The sequence below is a fragment of the Henckelia pumila genome, chromosome 2 (assembly GCF_033568475.1).
Source record: "Henckelia pumila isolate YLH828 chromosome 2, ASM3356847v2, whole genome shotgun sequence".
Lineage (NCBI taxonomy): Eukaryota > Viridiplantae > Streptophyta > Magnoliopsida > Lamiales > Gesneriaceae > Henckelia > Henckelia pumila.
In genome coordinates this window covers 180,542,350-180,567,328 of record NC_133121.1, presented here as the reverse complement: position 1 = coordinate 180,567,328, position 24,979 = coordinate 180,542,350, and the positions used below count along the sequence as shown (strand labels likewise).

Genomic DNA, 24,979 nt, shown 5'->3' with positions numbered 1-24,979 from the left:
TCTAACAAAATTGATTTGTGAGATAATCTTATTTTTTGCTATATTAAAAAAATATTTATAAATTCTAAAAATAAATGATTGCGAATTTTTCTTTTAACTATCTCGGAAAATTCATTGTGTTACATCGATAGAAGCAGCATATTCCCGAATAGTCAGTGTAATCGAAGGGTGATACTCGATGTCGGACAAAGGGAAAGACATATAGGTATCGCCAACGTTGTAGCTAGTTAGTAAAGAAATTGAGGCACTGTTTGAGAGTTTTAAGAAGCACTTTTTTTTTTTTTTTTCACAAAATTTTCAAACACTTCCAAAATCAGAATAAACCGCGAAGCTGTAAGATTCCTTGCGGCCATAGTTTTTGTAAAAAAGTTCACTAGATACTAAGCATTCATCATAGTTTATTTTACCATAAAGTTTCTATCATCCGATTATTTTATTCATCTGCCAGCCGGCCAAAGGTACATGTGCGACAGATTCAAGATTTAAAATTATAAAACCCTAAATAATAATCATTTATAGCAATCAAACCATTAATAGACTAATAGTGCCCTTTGGAGGCTTCCGAGTATTCTGGCCATGGAAACAAGTGGTGTAAAGCTTTTAGGAGCACTTCCAAGCCCATATGTTAACAGGGTTGTATTGGCTTTGAAGATTAAATCCATTGACTACGAGCTTGTTGAAGTTAATCCACACGAAAAAAGCGAAATCCTTGTTAAAGCCAATCCAGTGCACAAGAAAATCCCAGTTCTTATCCATGGCGATAAATCGATATGTGAGTCGTTGATCATTGTTCAGTATGCAGATGAAGTGTGGAATGAAGGGCCGTCTATACTCCCTTCGGATCCCTATGATCGCGCCATGGCCCTGTTTTGGGCAGCTTATATTGACGATAAGGTAATGATTTTACAAAGAGAAAATAATTACACTTATGTCTCATTTTTCCATTTTTTGTTATGTTATTGGTCAAGTCACAGATTTAGTCCACTAACTTGCACTTTTTCAAGAAAGAACTGACATGAGAGGCAAACCCGTCAAGGGTATAAGTTATGCTTTTGTGATTTTATAAGAATTGCATCCATCTAAACAAAATTTATGAGTTTGTCTCTAGCTGACATGACATCGAATACGTTGTCCAATAATACATCATTGTTTTCGGACTACACGTCTACATTCCAATGAAAATAACCAAAATTGAAAAAAAAAAGTACAAAATAGTATAGAGACGGTAAATTGAAACATAAAAGTTGTAGGAGCAAAAACATAATTTTTCCTTGTGATAAAAAGTAAATGGTACGTGCCTTGCAAATTATATTTGAATACCACTCTGTTTTGGCTCACAAACTTGGAATGAACAATTTCAGTGGTATCCATTATTCAAGCAACTACACGGATCACAAGGAGAGGATTCAAGAAAAGAAACACTGGATAAAATATCCCAAGGATTAGTGTTATTGGAGAAGGCTTTCAAGGATTGTAGCAAAGGGAAATCCTTCTTCGGAGGAGAAAATGTGGGATATGTGGATATTGCACTAGGGAGCATTGTTGGATGGGTTAAGGTTGCAGAAACTTTGATCGGACAAGAAATATTCGACGAGCAAAAGGCTCCGCTTTTGATGGGATGGATCGATAAGATTTATTCGGAGGATTCGGTCAAGGATGTTATGTTGGATCCTCAGACATTGTTGGAGGTTTTCAAGAAATTCCAGGCCATGAAACCAGACGTCGCTGCTGCATGAGAATGACTGGCTCTTTTTCATGTATTCATGTCCTTTGAATTATTTTAAATTGTTGTACTAAGAACACGAAAAATGACTCTAGTCAGAAAACTTGTTTTTTCTTGCATAAGCTCAATATTTCTGGAATTTGTGTGGCTTCATTGCTTTTACAAGGCCATGTTTTGATTCATTTTGATGCTAATAAAATGAAACATAGTACGGGTCGAGTTCAAACTAGCGTAAAAGAGTACTTCATGATTTATTGGAGAGTAATGCTATATGTACAATCAAATTTGTACAACAATTTTTACACCACAAAAAACTCAATACAAAATTTTAATTTATCAAATTTCACAATACATTGAATGTAAAATCTCACGATATCATATCAAAATCTCACGAGATAATAGCAAAATATCATGAAATAATTGTTGTAAACATCATTATATGATATATTGGTTGTACTTCTAACATTATTTTTTATTGTATTAGCACTATTAATATTAAATTAAATTATACGTTTGTTAAGATACGATCGAGTCATTGTCGATGCTTATTTTGATTTGTTGTTTGGTAATGTAAAATTTTTATTTGGAGAAAGGTTAACAACAATGTCCCTGCTAATTAGGTTAATTAGTTGATTAAAATTCTCTACTAAAACAAATTCGAAACTTATCATTATATCATTATACCATTAAAATAAATAAAAAACTTAAAAAAAGAAATACCTGTCTACTTCAAATCACAAGTAAAAAGTTTTCAATTCTCAAATCTCAAGTAACACTTCAAATCTCCAAAAAAATATAAATAAATTAATAAAACAAAAACAAAAACACCACCACCACCATAAATTGTCCAAGACAATTATTAATTATTATTGAAAATTAGAGGTGTGAAAATGGCAGGCCCGTCGGTGACCAAATTAACAATTAACAAACGAATATAAGCGATTGGGCCCAAAAGAGAAGGCTTCGCCGAGACCCGCCCCTTGATAAAGATGGCTGGAAACCCTCGAGACTAATCAGAACACGAGAGAGAGGAAGTGGAAATGGTGCCAAAAAATCTGAAGTTCGGACCCCTATTTATAGACAGAGATTGGAAGCTTCGAACTCCCGATTGTACGTTTCGATCTCCGCATGCATGCCACATTCCGAATTGCAACGATCGGAAGCTCCGATCCCTACTTCAAAAGTTCCGATCCCATGCATCAACTACGTGTTCAAACGTTAATGACACGTCACAAATGCGCATGGCCTAAATACGATCATACTTCAGACGTTTCGATTTCTCCAGAGCTTTCGAACTCCTTCGCCGCTTCCGAACCCTTCGGATCCTTCGAACTCTACAATGCATTGGGTTCGGACCTTCCGAACCACCCGAGCCCAAATAAGCCCATTAACCATTTTTGGACATTCTGGATCCAATCTTGGTCCGTTTGATATATTTAAAAATCTCTTAATCATGTTTTATTATTTTTAAACATGTTTAACCAAATTAATCTTGTAAAATGAGACCGGACTACTACAGTAAATGAAAATCCTATTCAGACAGCAAATACATTGTTAAATCTTTAAACCAAAAATAATGACCATTCGGTCCTTTACAGATAGAGGCTGGACTCGAAGTCAATGTATGAGGATATTTTAAAAAAATTGAAAAGTGATGTTTTAACTACCAAAATTATACTTTATATTTTAAAAAAAATTAAATCTATGGATTCTAGGAAGAAAGGAAATAATAATCTTGATCATGATATCCGACGAGCGGAGGATTTGTTGAACTCTCTTTCGGATTTCCCCGGCTTTCTGATGCAAGAAATCCATCACACACCAGGGCTTTCCACTGTTCCGACAACTGAAAACGGACATCTTCGCCTAGAAGTCGACCAATTCTACCTCGAGGAATATTGGTTTCAGAGTCGCACAACGAGGGATAGTGTCCGCACACTGCTAGTTCTCGTCTGAAACTTTCCCGAAAACCACCATCCTCCATCTTTGGCCGTTGGGCCTTTCGTAAGTAACCACCCTCTTCAGCATTGATCAAGTGAACGTTGGAGATCAATGGTCACGATGAAGTGATTGTTGATGTCTCATTGGGTCAACCTGACGGGTTGTTGGTTCGACCCGCCGAGCGAGCCTTTGAAATAAAAAAAAAAACCACGATTTTGTGGCTTTTTATGATCAACGGCCACAATTACATGGCCATCGTGCAACAATCGACCCGGATGGTCGGCTCGGATCCGACCCGACGGGTTGAACGATTTTTTTAAAAAAATATTTTTGTCTATAAATATCCCAACCTCTTTCATTTTTAATTTTCACACAATTTTCTCAAAAATCTAATTCTCAATTATATCTTGATATCAAAATACGAAGTCTCGATTATTTATTTATTGTCAATTATTGATTTAATTTCATAGTTACTCAAATTTCATATTCTTCAATTTCATATTTATACAAATTTCTGAAGACAAATCAAATCATAGTAGGGGACCAGGGGTGGGTGGCAAAGGAAAACGAAAACGACATCATGCCACGTGAGGTCGAGTTTCCTTTCTTTCAGTGTCAATGACTATTGTAGCTTCACTCTAATAACTTCATTTCTTATGTAGTTTTTTTTTCCCAACCGAAACTTCACACTAACCTTAAATTTGCGAATGTAGCTTTTTCCAACCATATACTAGTGTAGATTTTTTTTAATTATTATTGTTATGTTTTTTTTTTTCAGTAAACCTGCATATGATTTTTCTTTGAGAACAAGTGATTAGACTACAAGGATGGATTAAATCTGAATTCACGATTAAATTATCCTATCTTTCAAAGAGAATCAAATAAAATCTCTCAATCGAATAGTTTTATAGTGCGTGCAAAGTAAGTGGTAACAAAAAAACTTCTATTATTTAAATTAACAATTTTTTTTTTGACGGAAAAACATATTCGAATATCTCGAATCGAATAACACATAATTCGATATAGGATCGTTTGTAGTTGATTTACCAACCTTGCCTCCGACGATATTTATGTTTCGATGATCCGGATCCAATCACGAACGTTTTGCACAATCCAAATGCAAATTAATTGTGATATGATTTTGATACAAATCTCTCAGAAAATGTCTCGGTCCTCTTTATTTTTTTTTTAATTGAGATGTTGGAAGTTACTCTTATTATCCAAGATAATGAGAGTTAAAAGAGTAGTTAATAAAAACTACTCCCTCCGGAATTCAAACTATCGTTTTTGAATTATTTCGGTCGGGTCGGGTCGGGTCGGCCCTCATGGGCGACCCGTTTGTTATTTCTTACATTTTTTCAAAAAAGAAAAGTTTCGTACCTTGAAAAGAACATAAGATTCAAGGATTATAGAGTCAAGAAATCAAGAAGATTGAGTTGTCTGTGAGTATGACCAATAAGTTTCTGAATTCAATGATAAAATTTGTTGACCTGATCAAAATTGTGTGAGGTGAATGCAAACTAATCCAAGACCTTAATAACCTCAGAAAACTTAGGCCTTTTTTCAAGTTGCAAACACCAACAATGTTCGATCAAAGCTTTAACAGCCTCAGAAAAAACGGGTCTCTTTATTCTGCGGATCGGGTTATGGATGTCATACAGAATTCTCTGACATTGTGGTATATTATTTAGAAATTTCAAGCCACGAAACCAGAATCAACTACTACATGAAAACGTCTGCTCTTTCATGGATTCATGTCCTTTGAGTTATTTTCTATTTGTGTACGTACTAAAGACATGAAAAGACAGCTTAAGTCGTGCTCCAACATGAGTGAATGATTTTCAGTAAAACAAAACAAAGCATTTGACATGCAGCCTTCTCTTGTCATAAAGCAGTCTTATGGATGATCTTGGGTGACTAAATGGATAAGTCGACACAATAATCTCGTAGAATTTTTAGATTGAGAAACTATTAAACTTGTTTGAATGAAGAATAAGTTGGTCAATTCTTGAGTTTTTAATAAACTCATGCCCCTATATATACAAGTCATGCATCTACATTATCTAGATCTTTCTAGAATGTAATGGTTGAGATCAAATCTCCAGAATACTCTACACTACTCTATATAACTTCTTGTTTCATAACTCCCTACACTAGCCTCCCACACTTCTACACGCTACATGATGACATCTCTATAATCGTCTGGATTTTCTTGTTAAGTTTTTGCATTTCTCTTGACGGCCATGGAAACTTCGAGGCTTAGAATTTTTCACAACATTCTAATCATTCTATTATCTATATGAACTAGAATTTTCAAGTATTGCCTAATATGTTCATGGTCCTTCCACACGATTTAGGACTAACAAAAAATATATAAATTTGTTCAAAAATATATATATATAAATGTAAACGCAAATTTTTTGAAAAATATATATGAATAAATTCATTTTTTTTTCCATTTGATTGAAAGTAGTCTAATTTGCTCTTTATGATCTTGTCTACAAAAAATTTTGACAGACGTACGTCTAACAAAAGAATCCATCCATATATCAAATCGGATACACTGTTTGATTGAATTATTAATAATTAATAATTATTGAGAAACTTTATTGTTACCATCTCTGTTATTTATTAGTGATAATAATCTATTATTCGATTGATATTAATATATTATTACAAAATTTATATTGGAATATTGCAAATACATGGACGAAATGGTGTATAATAACATATAAAATGCATGTATCAAAACTTGATACTATTAATAGTAGGAGAGAAATAAAGTAGAAAAACATATAAATTTTATGTGTGACGGATATTTGATACCATTAACAGTAGGATATATCTAAAGTGAAAGTTATAGAATTAAATAGAGTCCATTAATTTTTGTTTATTTACTCAAAATATTTTTTTGAGAAACTTTACTATTACAATCATACTATTTATTGGTGACAATAATCTATTCTTTGATTGGTATTAATATATTATTACAAAATTTATATTGGAATATTGCAAATTCATGGACGAAATGAAAAAAATAAAATAACATATAAAATTAATGTATGAAAATTCAACACATGATAGTAGGAAGGAAGTAAAGTGGAAGAACATATAAATTTTATGTATCTCTCAAAAAAAAATTATGTATGACAGATATTTGACACAATTAATAGTAAGATAGAACTAAAGTGAAAGTTATAGAATTAGATATAGTCTATTTACTTTAAATATTTTTTGAGAATTTGTCAAAATCTATATAAATTTAGTGTATGCATTTGTTTGCAAGGTGATAATATTCTATTATTTACCATTACATTCATACGTTTATAATAGAAATAAAAATAAAATAACATAAAAAATTAATGTATGAAAATTCAACACAATTAGTATATATGAAGGAAGTAAAGTGGACAAAATGTATATAAATTTAGTGTATGCATTTGTTTGCAAGGTGAAAATATTCTATTATTTGATTGAATAATATTAATATATTATTAAAAAATTTATATTTGAATATTTTAAATAATGGATGAAATGAAAAAAATATAATAATAATAACATATAAAATGTATGTATGAAAATTTGACCCAATTAATAATAGGAAGGAATTGAAATGAAAGAAATAGAATTAAATAGAGTTCATTAAAATAGAAGTTATATGTGAAATTATTACATTAATTGTACGTCTTGTGCATTTTTCAATTTTGTCACTTTTTATTTTTTTGTAATTTTACTTATATAACCCTCATTATTATCTCATTTATATAGAATGAAAGGGTAAAAATGTATATACACAATGAAAAAACTTTATCACTCATTCATCATTTTATAATAGAAATAAATTGATATCAATAATAACATTTGTTGATGTTTAATTATTGGTTATAATGTAGTCAAGTAGGACATATATGGGCCGGGCGAGACTAGCTATACGAAAATTTCGAACCTATCCATGGGATAATACCCGAAAAGTTCGGTCCTACCCCATGGGGTACGTGTAGGCATGTAATTGGCCAATTCATGTGGGCCCCACATCAATTGACGTGGGCCTCACATGAATGGACCACTTACATGCTGCCACCTACCCCATAGGGTAAAATCCATGGGGTAGGGTCGAACGAACCGTAATATCCCATGGGTGTTGTGGAGTGTTGTGATTGGTCTAATTATGTGGGGAGTAATACCCCATGGGTAGGGTCGAAGGAACCCTAGCTATACATATATGCCCTAAAGCACACCCCTTAATCGATAGATCTCATATAACATGTAGGCTCACTGATCCAAGGCCCTTAGACTAAGGGTTGTGCTGCACCATTATATGGGTTTTAGTTAGTCTAAACATTTATTAAATGTGTTGATTTGTGTTTTCAATATTGATCAATTATTGAATTTGTCGGCTTTGTGTGTGTCTGTGTTTTTTTTTTCTTTTCTTTTTTTGAACAATGGGGGTTTGGCGGTAGGCAATTTAAGAAAATGTAATCGTTGTCACACGCATGCAGCCGATTTTATTTAGTGGTTATTCGTTAGTTTTTTTTAAAACAAAAATTAATCCAGACAATAAATACTCAAGATACATTATTTGAAAAAAAAAAATTAAAACCGTCCGATTATTCTCAGGTTTTAGTATATTTTTCTTTTTTCTTTTTTCTTTTTTTCATTTAAAAAATATAAAAAAACTTGATCCGAACAGAATTAAGTTGCTTGGATTAATCCAGTGATGTTGTGTCAAAATCGCAGAGAACCGACAGTATACATGTGACAAAAAATTACAAATATGTCCAATAATTTCATTGAATAACATCTTTTAACGCTCTAAATTAATCTCATCATTACTAAAATAAAAATAAAAATAAATAAAATAATCAACTTCAAATGAAGAAAAAATGGGTCAATTATCATCTAAAACATTGAGATTATCCAAAACGTAACCGAAAACCCTATTCAGACAGCAAATAAATTGTTAAATCTTTAAATAAAAAATAATGACCATTCGCTCCTTACAGATAGAGGCTGGACTCGAAGTCAATATATGAGGATATTTTGACAAAATTGAAAAGTGATGTTTTAACTACAAAATTATACATCTAAAACATTGAGACATAGTTTGGTTTGGTGTATTATTAATCTATGTATAACTTATCTCATTCAATTTCGCGTTATTCTCGTCATATTATTTATCCATCTATTGATTATTAATTTTACATCAATTAAATCAAATAAATTATAATATATCCATCAAATCAAATAATGTATTAACTATTATTTCTTATTTATTTTTAATTTACATTATATAGAAATGATACCCTGCACCCTAGGTGTGCAGGGTAACATGAGTACCGCATACGTGGCGGTCCATGATTGGTCAGCCAGTTTTTGTAAAAATCAATTGTGTGGTTGTGGGCGCGCCACGTAGGCAGGTGCCCACAGGTGTGCAGGGTAAGGGTGTGCAGGGTATCATTACTCTTACATTATATTACTTATATATGTATTACTTATCATATCACTCAAACCAAACGATAATAGAAAATGAGATTTCTCGAAATGGCAAGAACTAATCTATTTTTATTATTTTTTAATAAAGCAAGAAGGTGTCTTAATAATTACTTTTTGGTATTTTTATGTGAACTTTAAAAATTAACCCTATCCAATAAATTTAAAAAAAATATTGTTTAACAATTTCAATTTAATTTCATGTAACTTTTCCACCATTTTATGCTTCAAATTTAACATATTTTAATTTTAAAATTCAAAAATTAACTTTCGCATATGTTTACCTACTTTGAGTTGGTTTCTTTTTTTTTAAAAAGATTAACAAGTTTTATTTATAAATTATTTTTTAATATGATAATTTGATAAACACACGCATTGCGTGTGCAAGATGCTAGTATATATATATATATATATATATATATATATATATATGTCATGCGTGTGTGAAAAACCATAGTCTCTGCCATTTTTCATGTAAAAATAAGGTGGCGTCGTGTGTAGGTACGTAGAAAAGCTTTCTAAAACTAACACTTACGATGGTTTGTTGACACTTGGGTGGGGTTCTAAAGACCTTTTTTATCTGGATAAAATGTTTGATACAATTGGGTCTCAAATCAAGTCCTTGATCCGAACCAAAACAAAAATCGTGAATTTATATCTGTAAAACGGATCGATCTAATATTTCAATTCATATGAAAAACTATAATTTTGAAATAAAATTTAATTTTTATTTTCAATCAAATCAAGTTGAAAATCAATTTCACAAAATTGGCATATAAAATCATCTCAGACATTATACGAACATCATGAAAACACTTTTTGAACCATTCAAAAGCTTGAATTGGAATAAAATATATATTAAATGTGTTGATTTATGTTGTCGATCATATCGAAGCTACAAGATTCCTTTCGGCCTTGGTTTTTCCCAAACAAAGACGACAAGATATCATTTATTATTTATTTATCTGCCAGCCTGGCGAGATGGCAGTGGGACAATAAATTCAAAGATAAAAAAAGACCATCCTAAAACCTTGAAAGTTCCTCAAATTATTCAGGCAAAAAAACAGAGTACGTATTTTGAGCAATGGAAACAAGTGGCGTGAAGCTTGTCGGAATCCTGGAAAGCCCGTTTGTTAATCGGGTCGTAATGGCTTTGAAGATTAAATCCGTGGAATACGAGCTTATTGAAGTGAACCCACATGAGAAAAGTGGGATCCTTGTTGAAGCCAATCCCGTGCACAAGAAGATCCCGGTTCTTATCCATGGCGATAAGCCGGTCTGCGAATCGCTTATCATTGTTGGGTACATCGACGAGGCGTGGAAAGAAGGCCCGTCGATTCTCCCTTCGGATCCCTATGATCGTGCCATGGCCCTTTTCTGGGCAGATTATATCGACGGAAAGGTATGTGTTATGTCACACTTATGTGCCCAATATTGATTTTACGTTAGTATACAAAAGTATTACGTACGTAGTACCACATCAGTATTTAAGAAGAAAAACTATTAAAACTAGTTACGGAGCACACACAACTAATATAATGTATGATATTAAAATTTTGTGAGTGTAATGTTATAAGCTCAAAACATTTTTTTGTCAATATAAAACACATAAAACCAATTGAAAGGGGAAACAAAAAGAATTAAAATTAAGGAAAGTAATAGAGAAGAAATGTGTTTTTAGTTTCGAAGAAGAAATTGCAGTTGCTCCAAAAATTAATGCATGTAGGTGGGCAGTTAGATTTTTAATTGAAGAGAAAATGAGATTAGAGGATAGAAACTGCTGCAACGTGAAAATATTTTTGAAAAAAAAAATGTTCACCACCACTTAAAATTTGGCTGCAATCAAGGGGCAAAACTGGAAGAAAATTTTGATGTCTTCAGACCATACCAAAAACAGTTTTTATAAGGGTATGAAGTATTATAATATAGTACTGACTACTATAGATAATATAGTATAGATTAATAAGAATCGAAAATTATATATAATTAAAATTGTAATTTTTCCTGTAATTTATGTGTAGCTGTAAAATCATATATAATAAAATCAATCAATACCTCTATCTTGCTCACAATCTTAAAATGAACAATTCTTTCAGTGGTTTGAATCATTCAAGCAACTTCGCGGATCAGAAGGAGAGGCGAGAAAAGAGTTGCTGGATAAAATATCCGAGGGACTGGTGTTGTTGGAGAAAGCTTTCACTGATTGCAGCAAAGGGAAACCCTTCTTCGGAGGAGAAAACGTGGGATATCTCGATATCGCGTTGGGGAGTATTGTGGGATGGATCAAGGTTTCAGAAACTATGATCGGACATAAAATATTCGACGAGGAGAAGGCGCCGCTTTTGGTGGAATGGGTCGATAAGATGTATTCGGACAGTTCTGTTAAGGATGTTATGCTGAATCCTCAGACGTTGTTGGAGTTCTTCAAGAAAATGCAGGCCACGAAACCAGAAGCGGCTGCTGAATGAAAATGTTTGTGCATGATTTTCATGTTCTTCTGTGTTATCTTAATTTTCCTTTTGCATGTATCACATTGATAACGTCAGTTGTCAAAGTCGGATCGTAGTTCAATAAGTCGATCGATCTTTGCTTTCATATAATTTGATGATGTTTTGTTAGAGTGCTGATGGATCAACACACCAATCCAAAAAATTGGAATCAAAGTGGGAAAAAAGACCAAATCGTTAGATTAAAGACCAAATCCCGATTTAACTTAAGTACCTTTAAGTACTTTAAAGGAACGCAAAATGTGGGCATTTGGTATCCTAAGGATTCTACATACATTTAACTTGATTGATTAATATTCAGATGCCGATTATGCCGGACGTAAATTAGACAAGAAAACATAAGTGGATCATTGCAATTATTAGGTGACAATTATTTCATGATTCAGCAATAATCAAACATCCATTGCTACCTCCACTGTCGAAGCTGAATATCTAGCCGTTGTGCATAATTATTATGGATTCAATAGCAATTGAAAAACAACGGAATTGATGATGTGGAATCACCTATATTTTGTGACAATGCAAGTGTAATTGAAATCACATACAATTCAGTAATGCATTCTCGAACCAAGCACACAATCATCAGACATCATTTTATCCGAGACCATATACTCAAGAAGCATATCAGAATGGAATATGTTTCAATAGAACAACTATAGCCTGCCGATATCTCCACAAAACCCCTGTCGGAGGTTATGTTTTCTTTCTTTAGAAATGTTTTAGGAAGTATTTATTTATCTTAAATTAATTACGTTTCGATACACATGTTTAGGGGGGATCACCGAATCAAGGCCTACTGAATTATCGTATAATCGACAAGGCTACAAATATTTTTATTAGCATAACAAAAAAATTAGCAAAGTCGTGTTTACGTACACATTCCAAGCCAAGCCGATTTTTGCCACATAACAAAAAGATTATTCTTCCATTTCAAAGTAACCAATATGGAAAGTTGTCACTAATTATTTTACTGGCTTTTAAAATTAATTTTCATTTATATTTCTATACATTTAACAAAACATTCCAAAATTTTAAAAAAAAGACTCAATTTCGTTACCTGGTTGAGAGAGTCTCTAGCAGAATTAAAGGATGGGGAAGCAAATTCTTTTCGGTTGGAGGGAAGGAGGTATTAATCAAATCAGTTCTACAGGCGATTCCAATCTATGCCATGGCTTGTTTCCAAATTCCTAAGTCGACGTGTGAAGCTATGGAGAAGGAATTTGCAGATTTCTGGTGGGGTATGGAGAATGGCAGAAGAAAGATGCATTGAAAAACATGGGGCTTTCTCCGTAAGCCTAAATGTCTAGGAGGTATGTGAAAGGATTGTATATTCTTAATGATATATATCATTTACATATTTCAAGCATTTATAGAACTGTACAAGTAACAACTTATCTAAGCTATATCCTATATACATGGAAGTAGATAAAATACATCATTTCAAAATTTATTCAGTTGCCGTAGATGTGGAGATTTAATAAGAATTGATCTTGTTGTTGAGTCAGATTCTTCTACAGGCCCCTGCAAGACGGTCGCAAAGCTTGAAAAGAGGCAGAAGCAAGCGGTTTCGTTAAGGTGTCATCCAGTTGATCCTTGGATGAAACATGTGAAACAGAGAAGGAGACTCTAGCAACATGATCACGTACAAAGTGATAATCAATGGCTATGTGTTTCATTTGTGAATGAAATACGGGATTCACAGATAGGTATGTGGCATCAATATTATCACAAAGAATTCGAGGAGTAGACGACGAAAGGACATGGAGCTCTTGTAACAGATTTTTAATCCAGAGAACCTCAGTTACACGATTTCCTGCCCAATCGGCATCCAGAGAACCTCAGTTGCATTACCTCCCAAGTAAACAATGTAACCTGATGTAGAAGTGTAGTCATCACGATTTCCTGCCCAATCGGCATCGATGAAAGCAGTAACATCGAGCTGCTGGTTTCTCTTCAGAAAAAGACCAAAGTGAATGGTGCTTTTTAAGTAGCGCAGAACTCGTTTGGCAGCAGACCAATGAGTTTCGGTTGGAGAATGCATAAAACGAGCCAATTTGTTTACTGCATAAGACACATCTGACCGAGTAAGAGATAGATATTGTAGAGCTCCAACAACCTTCCGATATCGTGGCATCCGTTTGCTTAGATCCATCATGAAACGTAAAATCTGAGTAGATGACATCGGTGTAGTGCACTCTTTGGCTCCATTCATGTTTGTCTTTGCTAGGAGATCCCTTATATATTTGTGTTGAGTAAGAAGCATACCAGAGTCTGTGGGCAGTACCTCCACACCAAGGAAATAATTGAGATCACCAAGGTCCTTGATTGAGAAACGGGCAGCCAAAGCATGCACGAATTTGTTGAGGCAGCTGGGTATTGTTTCCTGTCACTATTAAATCATCCACATAGACTGAAAAATACAATGTTATGGCAGCAGTATGATAGATAAATAATGAAGTATCACTTAGTGAATTTACAAAGCCATAAGAAATCAAAAATCCCTTGAGCTCATTGTACCAAGCTTGTGGAGCTTGTTTGAGACCGTAAATTGCCTTTCGGAGTTTGCAAACAACAAAATAATTTAATCAAGTTCTATGGTTATCTTTCAATGACCTCAAAGGAACTTGTAGGCCTCTCGACCTCTACAAAAATCCTAAGTTATTTTTTCCTATGATTATATTCAAAATCTCATATTACGAGTGCCAGATTTCAAATAAATATAACAATTCAATTAGTGATCAAGTAATTGAAAGACAATCAAAACTGAAATATACAAATAAATTGTTAAGAATAAATAATCGTAGGCAAAATAATAGTCAAAACATGAAACTCCAATCAAGATCCGTCAATCTCTAGAAACAACCAATATGTTTATAATGAAATAATTAAACACATAGATATGTCCAAAAAATCTCATAATAAATCAAGGCAGATAATAAAAATCACAGAGTAGAGTTGATTTTCCGTCCCCAGATGAATGTCTTCTATCTTGTGATTCGATTATCCCTCGTCGTTCGCTCCCATGTCTCAAATCTGTGTCTCAAGCCTACTTGAATGCGTAGTTGTGTGGTTCTGTTGTTTGGGTGCCGTTTTTTCTCCTCTCAATTATCTCCAAAGTGTGCGGCTGATTTTTTGTGGCTTCTCTTGTCCAGCTCATCCCTCTAATTGTGCCTAAATATCTCTTTTTATATGCCCCTAAAATCGTCCAAAAAAAATCTCAAAGAAAACCCAAAGTTTCCTTCCAAAAAAATCACAAAATCTGACTTCGCGACGGCGCGCCTATAGTCTCGCGGCATGGATCTCGGGTATGAAATTCTGCAGCGCGCGACAATTTTCAAAAAACTCATTCTCACAATCTATCCGTCGGATTTAGCTGAAATTTTGACAGTAGTTTCAAAACATCTCAAAATTTATTCTGAACGGTGTAGATCGGATTTGAATGACTCAATAATTTTCAGTAATTTTCTGAAGTTTCTGCTCCGTATTTCATCCTTTCGCTTCTTCTTGGTACTTTTGCACCAATCCTTGCAACTCACAAAAACAACAAATATGCATAATACCCACTCAATACATTACAAAAACCAAGTCAAATAATATATAAATTAAGTGCATAAATTGCACTTATCACATGTAATTTAAATAAAAAAAATAAAAAATCGATTATTTTGGTCAAAATCGAAATAACCGATTTTTTATCGGTTTGGTTTAGTCAGTTTTAATATACAAATTTGGCCGGTTCGGTTTGTTAAAAAATAGATCGGTAGGTTCGATTTTTTAAAATTTCAGTTCGGTCGGTTTGGTTAAAACCGATTGCACACTCCTAAATTTAACTTAAAAACAATAATCAGAAAATCCAGCAAAAACTTACATAATATAACTAACATCCTCCGGCAGAATACAACCGGTCCAATAGCAAAACTAAAACATTATACAACCTCATCGAAGATAATGCTAAAAATCTCAAATACGGAAAATTGGTACAGTACAATCTACCCTACTGTAGTTCAACGACTGCTACCATCGGGTCCATCCAACCTGAGTCCTGCCCCATGAAATGGGGTGTCCAGAACTAAACCGTACGTGAGCATAACAAGCTCAGTACGAAAGCATGAGTATACAAGTGCTATGAGTGAAAATGCAAGTGAAGGGTACCGGGAACCTATAAAGAATATTGCTCAGTCAAAGGCTCCATGGTATGTAGCACGCTAGGCCGGCGTATCAGGAGATGGCTCCCATACCATAAACAGTTAACCGTGGACATATCCGGATTCAAAACCATGACATTCATCCAAAAATATAATGGGACTAAGCGACTCCTCTACCGGTTATAACAATAATAAATAAAGGCTCAATGTGTAATGCATGCAGCATATATAATATCTGTGACATAATCCATGCACATATACAAAATGCCACATAAAACAACCATACTCAACCAGGATAACTCGGATAGTACGTCTGTACCTCAAAGCAAGCAACATAGCGACACAAGTCCTCTAATCCAAGCCTATAAGCAGACAATCATTGTATCACTATTTATCCTCTAAAATCCTTAATTAAACTAATAGATACTCACTTAAGCTAAACCGAGTCTAGTAGTATACATGTGTTTGTCGTTAGTCCACTAATGACAATAGCCCCAAAACTTGGGCACAACTCTGCTACAACCCCAGTATCGCTCCGTCGCCTCTTGGTCCTCGAGTAGACGCTTAAAAGACCCTAAAAGCTAGTAAAAATCTAGATAGGAGAAGTTGGAATGAGCAAATTAAACTGAGCTCTCGGACCTCTATATATAAGCGACGATCAGATGGCCCGATCTCCGAGATCGGATCGTCCGATCCCTTCCAATCAACCCCTCCGAACACGTATCCTGACAGCTGCCTACACCTGATCGGATCTTCTGATCCTACTTCGAATCATCCGATCTCCTGGTGTAATCAAATCAAAGCTCATACTCCTTATCCAAACGCAATCGGATCGTCCGATCGCACCCTTAGCCTCTGAACTTGATCCTATGCCTCCGAACAGATCGCATCCTCCAATTTTGTAGTTCGGAGCGTCTGAACTCCTCGAACATTTGGAGTTCTTCTGAGCCATTTTCGAGCATCATGGATCCAATTTTTCACTCATTTAACTCATTTAAGAACTACTTAATCATGTTTTAGAAAATAGATTAGTTAAATTAGTAGTAGAACTGCTACAGATCTCGTGATGTAACATAGTCGAATCAATATAAATACCACAAGAAGACATAATTTAATTAATAAAGTGTACAAACTTTCGGCACAAAAATACATTTTGATTAAAATTATAATATCAATTTTGTTCTTTTAAGACTCCGAAAGATTGAAATTATTAGAAATTTGAGGAATATTTACGCTCGGCCACTCATAGTCATAATTTCCTAGTTGACAAAAATTCTTTGAAGAATCCATTTCTACGATGAAAAAAATGCATCAGCTTAATAATTAATTCAATATATTTACTTATATATAATGTCTTGTCTTCTTCACGACTAGCTATTAATTCAGGGACGGCAACACATAAAATTGTACTGTTCAATAATTATCATATTATAATTAATTTAAATTATGAATATGGCAACAAAAAATTAGAAAAGAAATATTTATCAAATAATTTTGGTAAGAAAATTTAACTTTACCAAAAAATATATATTTTCCCTTCATCCACTTACACATACAAAATAATTTTAAAAAAAATTGTGTTAATTTTTATTTATAGTGTCACACAACAAAGAAATTATATATAATATATTACCTTTTATATTATTTTATTTTAAAAGTTATTGATAGTTATAAATTTTATTGTTTCCAATCAACTAGATTAATATCATCAAATTCAGAATTGATTTGTTATGACATAATAGTTCATTCAAATAATTGGAGAAAAATAATAATAATTTGAAAATGAAAAATAAAATATTTTCTCAAAAATTTCCATTTATTTAGTATGTTCAGACTTTGTTTCATAAATAATCGAGATGAATTGACAGATTAATAAAAATTTAGTAATAAATTTATCAAATTAATAATCAAAATATTTAACTTAAATTAGTTGAATCGTTTAGTATGACTAAATCAAAATTCTCTATCCTACTAAAAATTTGGGATGTTCCTAAATCAAAATTCTCTATCCTACTAAAAATTTGGGATGTTCGCCTCTTAGTGATAATATATTTTATTACAGAATAAAGTTAGACTTATATCTATTATTAATAAATAATAATATCTTTTTATGATAATGAAACTTGCATCTTTCACTGAACTTTGGATAAATATTCAAATTAATATAATAGTATGCAAATCACGTTACTCAGGTGAACTATATTGGATAAATTTAATACGACAAGATCATTCGAAAAAATATTCGTAAAAAAAATCAAACTGATTTTTGTTATTTAAATTTTTCTGTTTCTTCAACTTGGATATTACGAAAATGATAATTAATAATATTATTATTTCTATATAAGAATATTACATGTGATGTGGCAGAGAAATGCCCCACCTGCATTTTAGGATGCAAGAAATTTGTGCGAGACCATTACAATTTGATATCGGATTTTTCTGATTTTTTTTTTTTTTTTACCACTGACCGGGTTTTAGTGGTCGAACATAGATTTTTTTGTAGATATAAAACATATATATATATATATATGTGTGTGTGTATGTGTGTGTGTGTTTTTTTTTTTTTGTAGATATATAGGGAGCTCATGAAAAGTGAAGGACGAGGGGGCAGCTGCTCTCGATATGAAATTAATAAAATGTCTTATGTTTTTAAAATTTAAATTATACACATAAAATGATGTCAATATCTAGTCTGAACGATAGTTTAATTGCTTATATTAAAAATAATATATGTTTTGAAAAATGAAATTATTAATTATTCAGAAAAAAAATATAAAGTTTTGAGGTCAATTGTAAATTAAATTTGAAATATAACCATATATTTAAATTTTGCTGCTATATTTGAAATTTTATTATATATATATATTATCTCTGCTCTTCGTCCTCCAGTATTCCTCAACAAAATTTCTGGATTCATCCTTCTATATATCATAAAATTTTAATTTTATGTTTTGAACTTGTATAATAAAATATTTGCCAATACTATGTAATTATAATTATCTAACCTCATATGAGTCCTTTGGAGTTGGAGTAAATTATTAATTTAATTAAATTAAATTTAAAAGTGGATAAATTTGGAGAAAACGCCCACGCCCATATACCATGAAAGGGAAAGAAAATAGCATTTTCAAGCTTCCAAGTTCCAAATATATATAGGTAGGTGTAGCCCACACAGGCCACAAGAGAAATCCCAGGTTTCCAGAAATCACTCTCACCCAAACCCATAATTTGATTTAATTTAATTTCTCCCAAGAGAAAGAGATGGAAGGTGAAATGAAATTAGACTGTTGGGGTTACCAAGTAAGAACTTGTTCAGATGCTTGTATGTCTGCCATCAATTCATACTATCAACAGGTAAATGTTGGTCTAGTTTCTTATTTTATTTCTTGAAAGATGTTTTCTTGATGTTATTTTTTTTGTCAAGTTCTTTGATTGCTTGAGGGTTATTTTATATACGTTGTTTACTGTGTAGTTCTTTGGTTTCTAGATTGTTATTTGTGGTGTAGCTCTTTGATCCCTCGAAATGCTTTTTTTTTTTTTTTTGAAATGTTAATTATGGTGTGGTTTTTGGATTGCTTGAATTATTTTATGTGAAATTGTCATTTCCTTTTAGTTCTTAGATTTCGGCCCTTTTTGGTTCTTGGAATGAATGAGTTCTTGAATTTACATTTTGCTTAGGTGCTTAGTTATGGGAGAAAAAGGTATGTGATATTGGATGCTCCAAAAAGCGATCCACAATGTGTTCTTGGAAACATTTTGGCAGCTCATTTTCTCTGCTCCGCGGATTCATCTCGTGCTCAGCCGCACATTGAGGCAGCCAAGTCTTATCTCGTATATATCTTGTTGATTCGATATTATTAATGGGTTTAGTTTTGGGTTCTTATAATTAAGCTTTTCCTACTTTCTGGTGCCTATTCTTTCTCTTATCTTCTAAATTAATGGATGGACTTTTTGAATTTGAACAGAATCATGCTAGTCCATATGAGAAAGCCATGTTTGATGTTTTGCTGTATTTTGTTTCTCCTGATAGAGACGATGATCTGGCTGTGGAGTTGCATTCCAAGGTTACTGCTGAATCTTGATCACTCTCTGTTTTCCTTTTCTTGATCTAGTTTATATCTTGTTTTCCTTAGATTTTGTCGATTTATTATGATAGTATGGTCATGATGTGATTATTATTGGAGTTTTCAGACTGCTTTGGATGTTTAAAGTAAAATATAAAAATGTCTTACATATAATCTGTACTCATTATTTAAGGTTCTTTCTATTGGCTTTGTTACAGCTCTTACAAGATTTCCCTAGAGATCTTGTATCACTTAAGAGAGCTCAAATTCTATGCTTTTATATGGGTCGACCGGATCTATCTCTGAAACTTGTAGAACAGGTACTCATTGAAGTTATGGTTGAACCAATCTCGTATGTGACTTCATTCCCAGTTATGATTTTGAAATGGCTTTTACATTTCAGTGACAATATTTCAAATATCATCTTCTTGTGTATAATCACAGACAACTGTTTCGGAAACAGATCAATAAAAGTTGAAAATCGAACCTCCTAGATTTGTAAAATTAATTCTTGTACCAGGTCCTGCCAATTAATGGGAATGAGAATTATATATATGGCATGCTTGCCTTTCCTTTATTAGAGCTTGGCAGAATGGAAGATGCAGAGGAAGCTGGAAAGAAAGGATACGAGATCAATAAAGATGACCCTTGGTCACAACATGCTGTAAGTTTGTGTGGATTCAACTTCTCTTATTCAATATATAGCACTAAATTGGAACCGCATCATCACCTATCCATGTGTTTTACTTGTTGTAGGAAATATTTTTTTCATTTAATTACATGAGATTCAAAGATATTCCTTGGATACATTATTTAATCATATGATCATTGAAAATTCTTTTGGCTTTACTAACGCCAGTTTTTCATATTTTGTAGCTCAACTTGAAGCATTATTAGCTTTTGTATATGGAGTGTGAGATTCCTACATAGATAAAATTTACTTGTGGCTAGAAGTAAATATTTGCTTGATTGTCCAATAAAAGCTTTGTACTTCAATGGACTCTTACAGGATCATGATATTTTCTTTATGCAGCTTTGCCATGTTTACCAGTTTGATTGTCGTTTCAAGGAAGCCGTGGAATTCATGGAAAACTGTGCAAGATCATGGCATTCTTTATCGTCTTTTATGTTTGTAGATATTCACAAATAGCATATTGTTATTTTCCACGTACCTTTTCCATTCAGATCATAAAGATGCATTTTTATTAGGTTGACACACAACTGGTGGCATGTTGCTCTGTGCTACTTAGAAGGCCAGGCGCCGATGACTAACGTACGAGATATTTATGATCATTGTATCTTGAAAGAACTGGAAAGAAGCGATGCGGTGCCTGCAGAGGTTAACATGATGCTTCTCTTTTATGGCAATTTTATTTATTCGTTGTTTATAATGTACAATTGGGTTCTATTCTTGCAGGTCTACTTAAACGCTGTTGGTTTGTTACTGCGTGTATATGTCCGTGGTGAGCTTGACGCGTTTGGTGACCGCCTAAGGGTTTTAGCCAATAATGTAGCAAATCAAGTGAGTGGCCACTCGTCGTCATCTTCTCATATCTCTCTCCCTCATTTAAAAAAATGCACAAATTAGTTTATCTTCCATCGGAGGAAAAAATAGTTTGCATCAATGGAAGAGAAGAGTGAAATAAAGAGGCTTGTTCACTGCACTTGTTTGATCTTTTTATCTTATTTTTTGGAAGTTGCTATTTCATGCTTTGTATATGAGACTTCATTATACAAGTATGGCATAACTACTCAGATGTGGTACTCTGTTAGTCTGATTATTCGAACATGAACCACCTGCTTTAGGCATTTTGGTTTCTGGAGTGGCACCTTGATATCCTGATACTGTGGGCGCTATCATTTACTGGAGAATTCACCAAAGCTGAAGATCTTCTCAAGGGTTTGAAATCAAGGTGTGGAGTTCTTATTGTTCTCTCCCATACTATGTTTGCACACGAATCTGGTATATGATTTGATGTATATTTCTTTATGTAGAGTTTCTATGATGAGCGAGAAGAAACGACAATTAATGCTGAGGGGCCTTTCGGTTCGTTTCTTTCTTTTTCCATGCATTTGAAACGTGTTCAATTCTGCGCCACCTTGAGAATTGCAATCAGTGGTTGTTTCTGGCTAATTATAATTTCCAATCCAGCATTTTGATTCTTTGTTAGATACTTAGATGTCAATAGAATGGACTTGAAGAATGATTTTAGACATCTTGAGCGCGCTTTGAACTTTGAGTGCTCGTCTTAAGTGGAAAATAATCAGTGAACCTTTTCCTTTAGAGTCTTGGTAATATAAACACACCATTTTAGCTTGCAGAATGTCTCTTTAAGTACGGGAAGGGAGACTACGAACAGGCACTGGAATTCCTTGGACATGAATTCGATGCTGTTAACTTTAAGGTACCTTGACAGATACACCCGAATTCTTATTTTTCGCCTTATTCTAATATATGCTGGTCGGGAAACATCCATCTATCGTTGTTGTGCTAGATAATCGGGGCATCTGATGAACAGCTTGATGTATTCACTGAAGTATATATCAGTTTGCTTCTTAATACCGGGGAACCCAAGAAAGGTACGAACTGTGAGCTTGACTCCATAAAAGAAATAAGCACCTCAAGATGAATAAAATAAATCAAACATGTACTTGAAAACAGAGTCAGCACTAACAGCTCGAAACACGGTTAAAAACAACTACTCGAGCTCGACTCTTGTAAATGCCTGATCCAAGATTTGACTGAGTTACTTGCGAGTGGCTCAACCTAGCAGTAATCGGTTTACTCTCTGTTAGTTTTTTTTTGCGCTCCTAAAAATACTATTTCAATTTTGGCTCACCTGATTCTGAACACTCCTGGTCACGTCTCTGCTCTCTGCAGTGCATTAGTTTACTAAACTCATTACTTATGCTCCTTTTAGCAATCCAAGGTATTGAAAAGCAGTTGAAGCAGCGGGAAGGCGTGCCATTCTTGTGGTGTCTCTTGGTACGTCTTTTCTTTTTGATGTTTTCGCATTATTTGTTCCTATAAATAAGTGCTGGCTCCGATCATCGTCGATTTGATGATATAGGAGAAGGCTTCTTTAATGTTGGGAAGGGCAGAAGAAGCTGCAAGCTATGGCAAGAAAGCCAGGGAGTTAGAAGCCGCATATTTCACTTAGATAACGAGTGCAGAATTATGTTCCCATGTGTACATTATTGTCTTGTAGAGGTCTAAATAAGTGTTATCGAATTTAACAATAATAAGTGTTTCTATTAATTTAATAATTATAAATGACTCAATTCCTGAAAGAATAATAACCTCAAATGTATGTGAATTTACTGATAATAACATGTTTATATCTATCTTTATCTATTCTATACCTGTATCTATCTATATCTATATATATATATATATATATTATGTATAAATATTATAAATATATACATTATATATAATTTAACATTTTTTAATATATAAATATACCACTTTCAATTGTGAATTTTTTTAATATCATTTATTTTATGTTAATTAAACCTCATTTTCTTCTTTGTTAATCCACCATTACTTTAAATATTTTAAATTTCTTAATTATGTTTTCAAATGTTAATTATCTACGTGCAACACGTGCACTTTCTTAGTATATATAAATATGTCACTTTAAATTGTGAATTTTTTTTGTACTCATTTTCTACTTTATTATCCCACCATTAATTAATCATATTGTGTCTTTATTAATTTTGTCAATCAAATTTCTCTTCACTATTATGTATTAGATATTAATAAACATATATTTAATTATAAGTTTTTCATGTGCGATGCACGTGCGTTTTCTTTGTGTATACTGAGTAAATTTCTTGATTAACGCAATAATTTGCAAACATAATAGTTAGGTAAACCGCATTGGACAAATTTTATATAAAATGCCCGTTCGATAAAATATTGGTAAAATGAATTGAACTATCGATCATTATTCTAATAGTCACTTACTCTATCAAATTAAATCAAATATTTATGAAAGACATGTAAATATCTCTTTGGTATGATCACTCCAATGTAATACCTTTTCAGTTCATTTACATTTTATTTTTATTTTTTTGAAAGGGTTAATTTACATTATTATATTATATTATATATATATATATATATATATATATATATATATATATATATATATATATATATATATAATGCTCAACCCACGTGACCGACAATTGGTCTACTCTCACGGTACGGCCTCGATTTCCAAAATCACAAAACTATATCTTGGTCAATTTTCTTAATTATGATATGATCTTTATTTTATCAAAAATCCAACTAATTATAAAAAAAACAATTAATGAACTCCAAAGAATTTCTTTTTACATTTTGTTATACAACCTATACAGTCATTCAATCATTCTTTGTTTAAAAAAATGTATGATATGGGCAAAAGAAAATTGCTTGAGAAGACCAATAAGAAAAAAAAAGATTATCGAATCAGATCACATCATTAAATAATAACATTCATTTTTCAAAATATTACAACTGTATCGTGTCTTGGTTTTGATGCAATAATTGTTCTTCTTGGATAAAGTAATTGAAGAAGCTGTCGTGCGGTTCAAAGATTGAACATGTCTCTTATAAAACAGTCACATTGATCTTTATTCGTGAGTCGAGACAGTACTCACCATGTTTACAATAAAAAATAATAATATTTTTGACATAAAAATTTATATTTTTTCATGCGTTGCTCAATTAGGATATTTATCTCATAAAATTGAATCTTTGAAACTGTCTCGCAGGATTTTTGTGTAAAAGATACCACCAGCTATAACTTTTTGGTAAAACGAAAAGTGTTCGGTCTTACGATTGTCATCAAAGTCGAGGTCACGAGTTCGATTTGCATTTATTGCAAGAAGTGCAATTATTGAGAGTGAGATTGTCGAGTGCAATAAGTGTCTTTGCTGGATGGAACAATCGAAACGTGATGTTTGAGTTGCTATGCGATTGAATGATTTAAGTTGCACCATCAGCTACAGCTTCTGATTATTTGATATAACGAATGATGCTCGATTATACAATATTGTATTTTAACATCAAAATATAAGACTCATATTTATTACAAAATATTCATATATTATATCACA

The 24,979-nt window shown here is 32.8% G+C and overlaps 3 protein-coding genes across 8 annotated transcripts; all 3 read left to right on the top strand.

Moving 5' to 3' along the window:
• Positions 1-561: 561 nt before the first annotated feature.
• Positions 562-1,860, top strand: LOC140885226 (glutathione S-transferase U17-like). Its single transcript, XM_073292173.1, has 2 exons — positions 562-894; positions 1,362-1,860. Exons 1-2 carry the CDS (start codon positions 577-579, stop codon positions 1,734-1,736), a joined length of 693 nt encoding a protein of 230 aa, XP_073148274.1. The 5' UTR covers positions 562-576; the 3' UTR covers positions 1,737-1,860.
• Positions 1,861-10,169: 8,309 nt separating this feature from the next.
• On the top strand, positions 10,170-11,774 carry LOC140883919 (glutathione S-transferase U17-like). The gene is made up of 2 exons (XM_073290541.1): positions 10,170-10,556; positions 11,251-11,774. Exons 1-2 carry the CDS (start codon positions 10,239-10,241, stop codon positions 11,620-11,622), a joined length of 690 nt encoding a protein of 229 aa, XP_073146642.1. The 5' UTR covers positions 10,170-10,238; the 3' UTR covers positions 11,623-11,774.
• A 7,128-nt stretch (positions 11,775-18,902) lies between these two features.
• On the top strand, positions 18,903-23,189 carry LOC140880903 (uncharacterized). Of its 6 annotated transcripts, none has more exons than XM_073285762.1 (14): positions 18,903-19,160; positions 19,485-19,637; positions 19,772-19,870; positions 20,089-20,190; positions 20,452-20,534; positions 20,904-21,002; positions 21,080-21,209; positions 21,288-21,392; positions 21,677-21,783; positions 21,866-21,917; positions 22,186-22,275; positions 22,366-22,450; positions 22,792-22,856; positions 22,942-23,189. In XM_073285762.1, the coding sequence occupies exons 1-14, from the start codon at positions 19,068-19,070 to the stop codon at positions 23,029-23,031; spliced, it is 1,353 nt and encodes a 450-aa protein (XP_073141863.1). In that variant the 5' UTR covers positions 18,903-19,067; the 3' UTR covers positions 23,032-23,189. The 6 variants fall into 6 exon arrangements, 4 of the variants coding, with proteins under 4 accessions (XP_073141863.1, XP_073141864.1, XP_073141862.1 ...); XM_073285760.1 differs by having other exon boundaries at positions 18,908-19,160; positions 20,391-20,534; positions 20,904-20,998; positions 22,942-23,188; XR_012149734.1 differs by lacking the exons at positions 22,792-22,856; positions 22,942-23,189 and adding an exon at positions 22,533-22,551 and having other exon boundaries at positions 20,391-20,534; positions 20,904-20,998; positions 22,193-22,275.
• The last annotated feature ends 1,790 nt before the right edge of the window (positions 23,190-24,979 follow it).

Excerpts from the sequence above, each read along its gene's own strand:
- LOC140880903 (XM_073285760.1), top strand. The coding sequence starts at position 19,068 with ATGGAAGGTGAAATGAAATTAGACTGTTGGGGTTACCAAGTAAGAACT. Across the intron at positions 21,393-21,676 it reads CCAATAATGTAGCAAATCAA|GCATTTTGGTTTCTGGAGTG; the intron begins GTGAGTGGCCAC and ends CACCTGCTTTAG. Across the intron at positions 21,918-22,185 it reads TAATGCTGAGGGGCCTTTCG|CTTGCAGAATGTCTCTTTAA; the intron begins GTTCGTTTCTTT and ends ACACCATTTTAG.
- LOC140883919 (XM_073290541.1), top strand. The coding sequence starts at position 10,239 with ATGGAAACAAGTGGCGTGAAGCTTGTCGGAATCCTGGAAAGCCCGTTT. Across the intron at positions 10,557-11,250 it reads CAGATTATATCGACGGAAAG|TGGTTTGAATCATTCAAGCA; the intron begins GTATGTGTTATG and ends CAATTCTTTCAG.
- LOC140885226 (XM_073292173.1), top strand. The coding sequence starts at position 577 with ATGGAAACAAGTGGTGTAAAGCTTTTAGGAGCACTTCCAAGCCCATAT. Across the intron at positions 895-1,361 it reads CAGCTTATATTGACGATAAG|TGGTATCCATTATTCAAGCA; the intron begins GTAATGATTTTA and ends GAACAATTTCAG.